The 14412-nt window shown below is 33.8% G+C and overlaps 2 protein-coding genes and 1 long non-coding RNA gene across 4 annotated transcripts; 1 reads left to right on the top strand and 2 right to left on the bottom strand.

Moving 5' to 3' along the window:
* The first annotated feature begins 3555 nt into the window (after positions 1-3555).
* Positions 3556-7752, top strand: LOC111486936 (myosin-binding protein 2-like). The gene is made up of 3 exons (XM_023134106.1): positions 3556-5219; positions 5342-5512; positions 5604-7752. The coding sequence occupies exons 1-3, from the start codon at positions 3740-3742 to the stop codon at positions 7022-7024; spliced, it is 3072 nt and encodes a 1023-aa protein (XP_022989874.1). The 5' UTR covers positions 3556-3739; the 3' UTR covers positions 7025-7752.
* On the bottom strand, positions 7556-8024 carry LOC111486937. The gene is made up of 2 exons (XR_002718961.1): positions 7904-8024; positions 7556-7855 (listed from the first exon to the last, which is right to left on the bottom strand). It is a non-coding gene; the product is annotated as an uncharacterized LOC111486937 (long non-coding RNA).
* Positions 8025-10694: 2670 nt separating this feature from the next.
* LOC111487750 (NAD(P)H-quinone oxidoreductase subunit L, chloroplastic) lies at positions 10695-11871 on the bottom strand. Of its 2 annotated transcripts, none has more exons than XM_023135270.1 (5): positions 11646-11871; positions 11463-11552; positions 11272-11382; positions 11083-11177; positions 10695-11000 (listed from the first exon to the last, which is right to left on the bottom strand). In XM_023135270.1, exons 1-5 carry the CDS (start codon positions 11742-11744, stop codon positions 10850-10852), a joined length of 546 nt encoding a protein of 181 aa, XP_022991038.1. In that variant the 5' UTR covers positions 11745-11871; the 3' UTR covers positions 10695-10849. The 2 variants fall into 2 exon arrangements, with proteins under 2 accessions (XP_022991038.1, XP_022991037.1); XM_023135269.1 differs by having other exon boundaries at positions 11463-11558; positions 11646-11870.
* Positions 11872-14412: the final 2541 nt, after the last annotated feature.

Below are 14412 nucleotides of genomic sequence, written 5' to 3'. Positions count from 1 at the left end.
AAAAAATTAACGGGTATTTTTTAACCCTTTTGTTTAGGTTAAAGGTATTTGTTAGATTTTTTTTAAGTTTAAGGATATTATTAAAACTTTTGAAAGTTTTAAAGTATTTTTAAGATAAAATGAAAGGTTGGAGAATGAAAAATATTTTAATTATTTATTTATATCGAAAAATAAATAAAGAAATATGATTGAGATGGTTCAACTATTTTATTTAATTTTAATTTTTTTTTGGGTGTTATATTAAAAGAAGTTAAAATGGATGGGATTCAATGTTTATATTTTGTGAACTTTCATCTCAAATAATACAACAAATCTTAACATAAAATTTCTCCTTCCTCCTTTTTCTATCTTGCTCAATGAAATTTCTTTATCCTTGTTCATAATTCATCCTCTTTTAGTGAACTATCTAAATTGAGAGAGTCTATAGTTCACCCATGACCTAACTTACCGTAGTGAACTATCTAAATTGAGAGAGTCTATACTTTATCTTAATAGTTGATATTATCAAGTTACTATGGAGGGACTATTAGACGGTCGCTAACTAACATTTAATATTGAAATATCTAGATTGGCAAGGTCCACAAATGTATCTTAGTAGTTGGTTGAGACATGAAGTTGCTCCTCCATGTATATACATCAATACTGTGTTGGAACTATTAAAAGATCGTCAACTAGCCTCTATTAGTGAACTATCTAAATTGATAGGAGTCCATGTTACATTTTCAGTAGTTATCTAATTGTAGAGCATGTTGGCCATTACATGCCTAAATTGATTAAAACAAAAACATGTGTGATATTGCTACTTTTTCTTTTGTAGATGTTTGAACTTACATAGTTCATGACGTGGGTATTTCATAGCATCGAGGCTATATGATAGAAATATATTAGTTATTTTGTCAACGATTTGCTATTTACTTGCATTTTTTTTTATGAGAATAGTTTTGTGAATATTTTAGTGTACAAGTTACCAAAAGGGTAGTTTTCAATTATTTAAGCAGTTTTCACAAGTGTAGCAATGTCTTTATTCTTCATTATTTAATAGCAACTTCTGATGAGTCACTATCATTAGTATCTGAATTTTACTTCTTCTGAAGTGATTCCTTATCATTAGGACTAAGTGTTCTTATATTTTCTTTAGCCTGCAATCCTATATAGTTTAGATTACATATTTAGAATTATTGGAGCTTGACATGATTGATATTCCTAGTGAAGTAATTCGAATCTCAATCAAATGTTCTTACCTTAGAGATATTTTATCAACAAATAATCTGAATCTTTCCTCATTTACAGTAATTCCTTGTCATTTGGCATCATAGTTTTCTTTTAATAATACAAATAAGAAGAAGAATAAGGAAGCAAAGTTAGGTTGAAATGAAGGGATAATATTAGTTTATAATTTGAAAATTATATTATAATTCAAAAACTAAAAGATTTATTTTTTTCCTTCAAAATATCTTATTCTATCTTGCTCAATGAAATTTCTTTATCCTTGTTCATAATTCATCCTCTTTTAGTCCAAGAAATAAAAAGGTTTTGGAAGGAAAAAAGAAAAAAAAAAAAAAAAAACAAGGGAAAAGGGACACCCCTGCTTCCAACTTTAATAAACATATTGCAGCCTTTCAGTTTAATTGTTCCCTTCCAAACAAGTTGTAGCTTTTAATTAACACATTCAATTAAAAAAGAATAATTTTCTCAGACTTATTCACTTAAATTTGAGAAATTTTAAAATTAACATGGTTTTTTATTTTTGTTTTTGGTCAATAGAAGAATTTATATAAAAAAACCACTTTAATTCTGAGATTCTAGAAGAGAAATTGATCCATTTGAATGGACTTTGATCAAATCAAATAAGCTTCTGCTTTTTTTTTAAATTAAAAATAATATTAATAAACAAAATTGGATGTCTAATCAACTAGGATTAGGAGCGTATATTAAGTCAAAAGTGAAGCTATAGTGACACATAAGTTTGGAGAAATGAAAAAATATTGTAGAAATTAACTATATATATAGATTAAAAGGTTCAGCTTTCATTTAATCAATAAACAATTTCATTTTTTATCGATAAAAATTAAAACCCTAATTTATTGACATATAGAATTTAGGGTCTTTTGTTTCAAATCAATAGAAGACATCCTTAATTTACCTATGTAACAATCCAAGTCCACTACTAACGACTTTTTTAGGCTTTTTTTTTTTTTTTCGTATTCTTCTCAATGTTTTAAAACTTTGACTAGGAAATTTATGTTCCAATTTCATAATTCACTCGTTTCGAGTCCCAACGTTCTTATTAGCATTCGTTCTCCCTCTTACTAAGATTCTTTTAACTTGTAAAACTATAAAAGTAAAATTGAAAAAAATTTATAATTTAATTAAAATTGAAATTTTAACAAAACCATGAAATTAATAAGTTAAATTAAAAAAAAAACATTAAAAAAAGGGAAAAAAAGAGAGGGAAGAGGGGAAGAATGTGTGGCAAGGGGTGGCGCAGCCTTGAACCTACTCCGTACCTTTTTAACCGGTTTAGCAGAACGCTGCAAAGATTGGTCGGTTCTATTGTTTACAAACCACCCCCTTTTTTTTATTTCTTTTTTCTTTTGGCACCACCTAATTATATATATATATATATCCTTTTTCTTAATATATTTTATTTTTCATTTTTTTTACAAAATCTTGAATACATTATTTTTATACTGCAAAACAAAAGATAATTATTATCATATTCGAGTTTCTTAATCATAATTTTACACAAAAATATTTTAGTAATTCAACAATTCCATTGTTAAAGAGACCTTGATTGAGAAGAAAAAAAAATCCTACAAAATGGAATATTTTCGTACCATATAAAAGTATAAATTAGGGGGAAAAAGCTATTAATGTATTTAATTTTAAATATGAAGAAAAAAAAAAAAAAAAAAAGAAATCGGCATAATGAAGTGAGCGTCGGGCATCCTTGACGTGGGCCCACACGTTACCTTGACAATGGCCCACCAACTCATGGGTATGGTTTGTGGGCCACCCATTGTGCCCAAAGTTTTTATTTTTTTGTTAATATTAATTATTTTTAAAAAAAAAAATTAGAAAGAAGAGGCTGTGGAGCCGTTATCATTAACCTCACACACATTTACTTTTAGAGAAAATAATAAAATAATATTAATAATAATGTTGAAATTAAATTTTATAATTTTTTAAATCCAAAGGCATCTTTAGTGACGAAATACTTGGCTCCTCTTTTATTTAGATTTATTATAAATAAAATTTTTAATGAAGTTTAGAATGAAAAAATAACAATTTTCGTCATTTTCATTAAATTTGTACTTAATTATAATTAATATTATAAAGTGGTGTGCCTTCGATCATATCTACTAAATAATTAATAAAATAAGTCAAATAAATTTAAAATATGAATTACTTCATCTTGGCAATCTCTTTTTATATAATTAATATTAGTAAATAAATAAATAAATAAATAAATAATTCCATTTTTTGAGCTTGTTGAAAATTGGGAACACAGTGAGGTCTGAAGTCATATTTGGCTGTCATTCTACTTTTTGTTTAGTCTAAATAAAAAACAACTTCCCTTACTTCTTCCTTCCCTCTTCATCTTCTTCTGCTTGTCTCTCTCTCCTCTCCGTTTTCCACCATTTTTCTGCAATAAACATCAAATTTTGCCCAAATCCTCCATTTTTGGCTCCTCTGTACATACCCACCAAACAACAAACACAAAACTCCACCATCATCCATGGCTGCCAACAGATTCGCCACCCTCTTACACAGAAACTCCAACAAGATCACCCTTATTTTAGTCTACGCCCTTCTCGAATGGGTTCTCATCTTTCTTCTTCTTCTTCAAGCTCTTTTTTCTTACCTGATTATTAAGTTTGCTGAGTTATTTGGTTTGAAGCGCCCCTGTTTGTGGTGTTCTAGAGTCGACCATGTGTTCGAGCCTGGGAAGAAGTTTTCTTACAGAGATCTTCTCTGTGAACCTCATGCTATGGAGATTTCTAATCTGGGTTACTGTTCGAATCACCGGAAACTTACTGAGGTTCGGGATTTGTGCGAGGATTGCTTCTCCTCTTCTAATCCCAACGAGTTCTATCAGATTCCTAAGAACTTTGCCTTTTTTGGTGATGAGAAGGAGGATTTTAGGTGCTGTTCTTGCTGTGGGGAGAGCTTGAAGAATCGATTGTTTTCCCCTTGTATTTTGATTAAGCCCAATTGGGGGGATTTGGATTATGCCCACAAGGGGAATTTGATTTCTGAAGCGGACATTGATGTTCAATCTGATGAAATCCATGCTTCCCCCACGGAAGATATCATCGGAAATAGGGAAATCTCCATTGTTTCCGGTGGGGAAGAGGCTGAGAAGAACTCCGGTTGCTCTGTTTGTGGTTGTTGCTGTAAAGATTCGGCGGTTCATGAGGAGGAGAAGGAGGAGGAGGATAAAGCTAAAATGGGTGGTGAAAAGGACGGAGATTTTCTTGAACTGGCTGAAGATCTGAGCTCTCTTAATCACAAAACTGTTCAACTCGGTTGTGAGAGAGAGAATGAATCGGCTGAGACTGCCCCTCATCATCTTGAGTTTTATATTGACCGGGGCAATGATCGGCGGTTGATTCCAGTTGATTTGATCGATTTTTCAGCCTCCGACCACAACAACAACGAAAGCAATATCCTAAGCTCAGTGAAAGATGAGGAACAAGAACAAGAACCAGAACCAGAACAAGATCATGAACAAGCTCAAGAACAAGAACAAGAACAAGATCAAGAACAAGAACAAGAACAAGAGGATTGTAGGAATGAAGATGTTGTTCTGGATTTTGGTTCCAACTTTGAGAAGCAGGGACAAGATGTGACAGAAGATTGGGAAGTTATTTCAGGAGAGAGATTGGCAGAGTTTCTCTCTGCTTCTCTCCATGAGAGCAAGCAGGCAGTTGCAGAGGTGGAAGCCATGGAGGTGGAGGAGAGTAGCACAAGGGCCTCTGGCTTGGGCTCAGATGAAGATCCATCAATGGAAGTAGAAGAACAAGAACAAGAACAAGAGCAAGAACAAGAACAAGAGCAAGAACAAGAACAGGAGCAAGAGCAAGAAGAGCAAGAAAAAGAAGAAGCTGAAGCTTCCATTGGTGGAGCAATTCAAGCTCCAGCCATTGATGCTCACAAAGAAGACCTTCCAGAATTAGTGGTGGCAACAATAGAGCAAGATTCAGATCTTCATCAAGGTACTATTCTAGACAAGACACTACATTTCAGCATATGATGTTCTGTTCTTTTGAAGATCAAATGTGAAAATACCTGAGAAATTTTGTGCTTATTTAACACTTGATCTCTTTCAATAAATTAGATATTCATGAGCGGAATGATGAACATGAAGTAGAGATTTCAATCGGGACGGATATTCCTGATCACGAACCGATCGATGAGATTCAAACTCAAAACAACATTCCTTCACATCCCAATGTTCAAGAAGATCCTTCCCCAACTTCAACATTGGTAGTTGATGACAATATGCAAGGTAGCTACCATTCTTTCCTTTGCTTTCCCACATCCATATAAGGAGTTTAGCTTAATCCGATCATTTGTGTTTTGCTGCATTCCTCATTTAGATTATAACAAAGCTGAGAAATCCGAGGAAGCCGAGGAAGTGGAGGAAGCTGAGGACGCTAAGGAAGAGGTAGAGTTCAAGATATTGTCCGTGGAAACGAGTTCTCAACCGTCAGACGATCACAAACCGTCGAGGTCTGAGCTCAATGAGAATGGGGAAGAAGATAAAGTTCCTGATACACCAACTTCAATGGATAGTCTCCACCAGCTACACAAGAAGCTGCTATTACTAGACAGAAAAGAATCTGGAGCCGAAGAGTCGTTGGATGGGAGCGTGATTAGCGAGACTGAAAGCGGGGATGGAGTATTGACGATTGAGAAATTGAAGTCGGCGTTGAGAACCGAAAGGAAGGTTTTGAATGCCTTGTATTCAGAGCTAGAAGAAGAGAGAAGTGCTTCTGCCATAGCAGCCAACCAGACCATGGCAATGATAAATAGGCTTCAAGAGGAGAAAGCAAGCATGCAAATGGAAGCTTTGCAGTACCAAAGAATGATGGAAGAACAATCTGAATATGACCAGGAAGCTTTACAGCTTTTGAACGAGCTCGTGGTGAAGAGAGAAAAGGAAAAGCAAGAGCTCGAGAAAGGAATTGAAGTTTACCGAAAAAAACTTCAAGATTATGAAGCCAAAGAGAAAATGGCATTGTTAAGGAACAGGAAAGAAGGGAGCATCCAAAGTAGAAATTCCTCGGTTTCTTGTAGCAATGCCGATGATAGCGATGGGCTATCGATTGATTTGAACACCGAGGCAAAGAAAGATGAAGATTTGTTTTGTACCCAAGAAACAAATAATCAAAACACCCCAGCTGAGGCAGTTCTTTATTTGGAAGAAACATTAGCAAACTTTGAGGAAGAAAGACTGTCCATTCTAGAGGAGCTGAAGATGTTGGAAGAGAAGCTCTTCACCTTGAGTGATGAAGAACAACAATTTGATGACATTGAGCATTATAGTGAACATAATGGCAATGGCTACCATAAGAACTCGGATTCTGTTTCAGAAACAAATGGATTCGAAAACGGTCATCATGTCAAGGAAATGAATGGAAACCATCATCCAGGGAAGAGAACGATGAGCACGAAAGCCAAAAGACTTCTTCCTCTTTTCGACGATGCAGTCGATACAGACGTTGAAGATGTAACCATAGGAAAAGAACAAGGGTTCGACTCTGTTTCGATGCAGAAGTCCTTAGACAACAAATTCGACACGGAATTCAGGAGGGTTGCTGTTGAGGAAGAAGTGGATCATGTGTATGAGAGATTACAAGCACTTGAAGCAGATAGGGAGTTTCTAAAGCATTGCATTGGCTCCCTAAGAAAAGGAGACAAAGGCTTAGAGCTTCTCCAAGAAATCTTACAGCATCTCCGAGATCTAAGGAGCGTCGATATCCAGTTGAAAAACATGGGAGACGGTGTCGTAGCATGATCGCGATCACATCCCCCAAACAAAATCCAAAACAGGTAAAAGCCTTCTGCATCATCCTTTGTTTATTTCATTTTAAACTCTGAAGATGCATCGTTATTCTCTATTGGAAAACAAACTGAGAACTTGGTCGTTTGGAATTTGAACTGATGCAACAATCAATGATACAGAAACCCGAAACCCGTCAACCCCGCCGTGTCATCGTCATCGTCACCGTCGTCGACAGAATCAGAAAGGCTCCATATGGTGGAGCCTCCTGATATAAAAACAAAAGTCCCCCCTCCCCCCTTCAAAGTTGGCCCAAATTTTTTGTGGGTTGTGTTCATGATGATCATCACCTTATGAGGGAAGGTGAATGAAGGTGTAGGTAGTCAGTCAGTCGGTCAATGTACCATTTGTTTCATGTTTTTGCGAGGAAAGAGGCTGGCTTGCAAAGCTGGAGACACCACAGGCAAAGACTCCAGTGCCAGCAACATATAGCGTAGAGTATCATTTAGGCAGTTCTAGATTTAAGCACAATCTTTTCTTCTTTTATTTTTTGCTGGGAAAGGGGAAGAAATTGGGTAAATAACCCTTCTTTTTTCCCTCCCTCCATCATTTGCATCATTTCATCAAATGGGGTTTGTTTGTTCTTTCTTTTTTTTTCTCTTTTTCCTTGCTATTTGAAAGAGTTTCTGTACACTACATCTTTATGTTTGTAAGTATATAAAAGTTGAGTGCTTTGTCTGAAACTACTCTGGTGCGTCTTGTTTCTTCCTTTTGGATCTCATATTCCTCGATAATGTCGTGTTTGTTGGGTTTGTAATGAAAAGTATAATGTTTTGTCTGCGAGAACTAATCCAAGTCGGGATTGTTGAAGTTTATTGGGAGTGCGATCATAACACTCTTTCTTGATATATAATTGTAGAAACTTTATATGAAGAGGAACAATGTAATGTGAAGGAAAGTTTGCTTTGACGGTTTATTTTGCTTCACGTACAAAACAAGTCCAAAATGGGAAATAAAAAATGGAATAAAACAAAATGAAGGGGCTATTTTGAAATAAAACAAAGTGGTTGGGGGTAGGGACATAAAATAAAATAAAGTGGCCAATAATAGTTTAAGGCCTCTCATGTATTTACCAATCAACATTCAAACTTTTATTGTTTAGGGATTTTTTAAAATATTGTCTTTGGTTTCCAAAGCTAAGTTAATGCCTCTCTTTGTGGGTTGTCTACTTGTGTACTTAATTCTATTATTTTGGAATCCAATTTATTCTTAAACTTGCTACAATATCTCAAAAAAAATATTTTAAACTTTTAAAACTTTTAATAATATCTTTAAATTTTAAAAAAATAAAAATAATATTTTTATCATTAGTATTTTATTTTAAAATATACTTTTGAACTTTTAATAGTGTTTCAAATATATCTTTACAACTTTAATAATTTTTTATTAATATCTTTCTAACTAAAAAGAAACTCAACTGGTGTAGGATCTCAGGTGAGATTTGTCCTCACCAATCCAACCCAACTTGGGTAGAATTTAAGTTTATTCTGTCACACACGCTGCCCATGTGTGAATGTTCAATCATCTGCGATTCTAGTCGACTTGCCTCTACAATAGTTCAGGTCATCTAGCATGACCTTGCCATTACTTTAGGACAAAGTCTCTCTTAAGCAGCATCGCATCTCATTTCGTCATCATCTTGTCATCTAGTTTCCAACAACTCCGCCCACATATCTTGATGTCATCCCAAGTCTCAGGACGTCATTGACCAACATAGCTTCCTTGAACATGTCTATCTAAAATTGACCCATGTGTTGATCATATAATCGAGGCATCAAAAACATCCATTCATCCAAGTTCTATTAAGGTATAAACCCTCCCTGTTCATGTTGAGTCATTTATGGATTCCGTACAAGATAGCGAGTGCATATACCAACCTTCGACACATGGGCTGGGGTACAATGTCAGTACACCTGAGTCATTCGACACTATCTTTGAAAAACTCATTTAAAAGAAAGATGCCCAAGACTGTCTTGCAACGTTCGCCCACACTGTGACACATGTATGTGCCACATGGTAGCTCGCTTAAGCCATAGGACACAGAGGTGGTGGAGAGCTGACATCATGCCTTCCCCTATAATACATTCAAAGGCATATTCGATTGGGCAGAAATAGACATGATTTTTGCCAACAGTCATTAGGTCTCGTGGAGTGTCCGTTGAGCGTCCGATCAACACCAAATTTTATAAGCATTCATATTTCATATGAACGAACTTAACTCTAGAGTCGCACGCCCAAACTCATTACTCCGACTTTTGAGGTCAAGACTCGAAGCCCTACCTAGGCCTTATCAAGCCTTAGCTTTGACACTCACAACCATATCGTTTTGTTTATGCCTTACTTGATTTCAATGCACATTTTAAATGGTGTGTTGGATGATGTACCGTCCTTTTCGGTTGCATCACGATACTTGTCTTGTCTCGATCCTCGTGTGGCCGATTAGGCACTACTTCCGTGTCACCACCTGATCGGTGCTTTTTAGGGGGCAGGTCGGGCTTGTCATCTGTCATATTATGCCTCTTCTTCATGTATGTCACTTCCAACATAGTGTGACTGTATCCGTCCATGTTTTTCTTCATATTGCATATTAAGGAAAGAAGGTCTAGGATAATAATGTTTTTCTTCATAGTTTATTTCGCTAGAATATTCATTTATTTGTATTAACTTTGGAGGTTGATGGGTTTAAGCTTAGATTTTGTAATTGAAGATTAATTTCATATAAGACACTGCTGGAATCCTTTCCTTGTTAGAGAAATGAATTATTCTTGTAAGACCAAAAGATGTAGCTTGTGTGAGCGATATGGACAACTGCTTGGTTATGAGCTTTTAGGTTGTTTATCCTCCTTGTAATGACCCAAGCTCACCATTAACAGATATTATCCTCTTTGGGCTTTCCCTTTCGATCTTCTTCCCCTCAAGGTTTTAAAATGCGTCTGCTAGGGAGAAGTTTCCACACCCTTATAAAAATCATTTCGTTCTCATCTCCAATCGATGTGAGATCTCATAATCCAGCACCCTTCAGAGCCTAGCGTCCTCACTAGTACTCATTCTCATATCCAATCGATGTGGGATCTCCTAATTCACTCCTTTTCAGGGCCAGCATCCTCGCTGCCACTCGTTTCTTTCTCCAATCAATGCGGGATCTCACAATTCACTTCCCTTCAAGGCCCAGCGTTCTCACTGGTATACTGTCCGGTGTCCACCCCTTCAAAACTCAACATCTTTAAAAGGAAAGCCCAAAGAGAACAATATCTGCTAGCGGAGAGTTTTTGAGCTGTCACACCCTCTCATAACACTTGCCTTTGTTCTCCATTTGTTACCTTTGTTCTCTATTTGTTAGAGGTCGTGTATGTTGGTGGTATCATAATTACTGGAGCTAATAAGGAGCTCAAGTAGAAAACTAATATGCATACTAATTTCAAGTTTAAAGATTCTGGATCCCTGAAGTATTTTCTTGGACTCAAATTAGCTGAGTCATCTAATGGCATCTGTGTCTCACAGTGTCATTATATCTTGCAATTATAAGATGATACAGAACATCTTGCTATGGATTCTTCCCTTATATCAGTTTAATCCTAAGCCTAGAAAATGAACCAAATGTGCACAGTAAGTGACCCATCAAACAAACAACAATATTCAACAGGACCATATATTTCCATTAGAAGCATCGATTATACAAAAATACAGAGCATAATGAGCTGAATAAAAAGGCAGCAGTTGGTCGTGGGAAGGGAGGTTGAGTTTGAATTTGGAAATTGGAAGAGGCATTTTTACAAATAGTTACCAGTCGTAATCTTCAGGCTTGGCAAATGGGTACTTCAAGTATCCATTTTTGATCTGAGATGGCTCTTGGGGCGTCGACCATGGATACTTCATCGATGGATCTCGTGGGAACTTTCTGAAGTTCAGAAATGGCGCCCACAATAGAATGCTGCACAGTTTGTTCAGTCACAGCTTAGAAGAAAGATATGATTATATGGGGAAAAAAAGGATGTAGTTATAAATGGACGTACCCAGGGAAGCAAAGGAAGACGCACATGAATTGAACATACATTTCCAACAAATTTCTTCTATACCATCTTATCCTCAACCAGTTCATGATGATTGGCTGCAAATTTCACCCAGAAAACCAAATCTTATGCAACTTAATTTCACAAGAAACTGAGAGAAAAAGAAACCAAATGTTTAGGGGAAATTCATACTGGAAAGACAAGGAAGTAAAAGAATCCAACAATGCCTAATTGTGTCAAAATCCATGTCAGTGGAACCTCATGGTTGTTGTCCCCTGTTACAGCATTTGCCGGCTCCGCAACCTGCTCCGATTTCATTTTTAATCCAATTTTAAAATTGAGAATGAGAAAAAGCAAAAGGGTAACATTTGAAACTTGCTTACAGTGGCTAAAAGGGCAGCAAATTGAAGAGACAAACTGGTTTTCTTTTGGCGAAGAAAGGCAATGGGGTCTTCTCTGATGCTTGCCACCACCTGAAACTAAACCCAGAAAGAAAATACATGTTAAGAGAGAGAAACAAGAGAGAGAGAGAGAGAGAGAGAAGAAGAGAGAGAAAGAGAGAGGACATTAATGGAGGTTGAGTTGGAGGGCAGTTTGAGGAGCTTAAAGGGGGAGGAGAGAGAAGGCAGGGCCTTGGGGATGTGGAGGCCAAGGGAGAAGTTCATATTCAAAACTGAACTCTGTTCACTCCCAGAACCACAACTCCATCATAATTCATACCCTTTTCTTCTCTCTCTCTCTCTCTTATCTTTCTTTCTCCATGGCCACACCACAAAAGGACACCAGGGTAAATCATTACATTTATAAGGACATATCTGCAAACTACTACTTATACTTGCCATGCCACGTGCCAAACAGCCAATAGATTAAAGATATCATCAATCTGTTCTTCCATTCACATTTTTTATTTTTATTACCATACCAATAAATATATTTGTTCAATTTTCTGACTATGTTCAAATATATATCTTTGCATTTTTTAATATCGAGGTAAATTAGAATAAACTACTTTTTGAGGCCAACTCTTATTAAATTTGGGCTTAAGATGGGCCGATGAATGAGGCCCATTGGATATTCGTAATACCATCATGGGGATGGGATCCTGATGGGCCGGACCTTTGCTTCCTTAAATTGGTATGGTTTAGACGTGTACAAATTTATAATTCTAAGAGTAGAAATCAATTTAGATTTTTAATTTTAAAATTGGTCCATTCATAAATTCTCTCACATCTAACATATAGACATACAATTGAATCCAACAGTTTAAATTAATTCTAACAAGTTTAATTAAAATAATTATAAGTTTGCACGAAATCGTGTGATTGTGTAAATTCTTAGTTTTTGATTGTGAAAATGGATACATTTATCTATAAATTACAATATTGATACAATCACTAGTTTAGAGCTTTTATAGATAAAACTCCAAAATTTAGATCATAAAAAAATATAAATTAATAACAAAAATAATGGTAATAATAGAAAATGATAAATTAATTAAAAAATATCATAATTTGTCTACAAAATATCTAACTTTGAAAAGTTTCAATAAATACCCTTAAACTTTAAAAAAAAAAAAAAAAATCTTAATTTGTAAAAGTTTTCAAATGTTTTATTATTACTTTTAATTTTTTTTAAAAAAAATTCAAAAATACATTTATCATTAGTACTACGTTGAAACATTTATGATATTTTGAAAGTAACATTATATTGACAACAATAAATTTATTATTGGTATTTTTTATTATTAGTAAATATATTTGTGAATTTTTTAAAAAAAGTTGAGTGTATTAATAAAAGAATTTAAAATTTAAATGTATTTTTGAAACAAAATACTAACGGGTTAATTTTTTTAAAACTTTTAAATTTTTTTTATGGATATTATATTAAAACTTTTAAAATTTTTAAGTGTATTTTAAAATAAAAGTGTAAGCTTCCAAATTTTTATTAATTTAACCTGATAAAAAATATTTAAATATAATTGATTATCTCGAAATTATTATTATTATTATTGATGTATAAGTTAAGTGAAGGATAGTAGTCATTATTATCATATTTACGTATATAATAAATATACGATTTATCATATTATAATTAAAAATCAATAATGATTATCTATGTTACTCAACAATTTATTGATGATATAGCTTAATTTACAGCTAAAAATGTAGGTAATAGATAGGGAGAGGAGCATTGAATGTGAGGGTTTTTTTGGAAGTACACAACCTAAATTTTATGCTTCTCTTATTCTTCTTTCCATCTTTATGCTAAATTCCAATTAAATTTTGTGTGACACACACCGTTACTAAAATCGCATTAATTATATGCTCCAAACATTAATTCAACTTTATTACATTCATTGAATAAATCACATTTTCTTTGCATGACCTAAGAATTATTCTTAGGATACTCCTCCCCTTTAATTTATAACTCCTTTTTTAATTCAATAAATGAGAGGAATTTTAGGAATAATTGACATTAGTTTTTAGACCCACAATTATTTAACTTACAAAATTTATAAAATTAAAAATAATTACACTTTCAAAATATGTTCTCGATCCACAGGATTTTACCCATGTATAGTAAATGAATATATGGATAATGATATAAAATATGAAATTTTAAAATAAACTTTTTAAAATTTAATTAAAAAAAAAAAAAAAAGAGAAGATTTTGAGTTTTGTGGATTTATATGCTTATATTTGGTCCATTAAATTTTGGATAAACAAACCCCACTCTACTTTTGCAAAATTTCAAGGAAAGTGAAAGGAATTTTATTGGAAATACATTGTATTTAAAATTGGCAATATTTTTATTTATTGGGTATGGAAGGACCATTTATCTTATAAATTAAATGGAAATTGGCCTAATTTTCCACAAGTGTTAACGCGTTTATATTTTGAAGTCCGAGAATAGACAATTAAACGATGTCGTTTAAAATGAAAATTTTAGAATTTAGTTGGTATGCATTTTAAATGTTGAGATTGATAAAAATAGTATTAATACAAATTATAAAAATTTTATTAAATAAAAAAATTACTTTTTTTTTTAGCGGAAACTCTAACTTAATTCAAATAATAGAAATCAAAATTTTAATATTTTAAGAAAAGAAAGAGAAAAATTGATGGTAACATCCAAACACTACACTTTTGAGTTTTTATGATTAAATCTAAAAAAATAAAGGTATACCTTGTTGGTATCATATTCTCAAGATCACTCTTAGTTAGATGTGGTTTCGATTTATTCACGTGCTCATATTTTATTGAAACATCATATATTTTGAATGACTCGTAGCTTGAGTCTTTCATATATTTATTTTATTTAATTGAATGACCT

The sequence above is a fragment of the Cucurbita maxima genome, unplaced genomic scaffold (genome assembly GCF_002738345.1).
Source record: "Cucurbita maxima cultivar Rimu unplaced genomic scaffold, Cmax_1.0 Cma_Scf00012, whole genome shotgun sequence".
In the NCBI taxonomy this organism is placed as follows: domain Eukaryota; kingdom Viridiplantae; phylum Streptophyta; class Magnoliopsida; order Cucurbitales; family Cucurbitaceae; genus Cucurbita; species Cucurbita maxima.
Note: the sequence above shows the minus strand (reverse complement) of the source record. Positions and strands in the feature narration are given on the sequence as shown.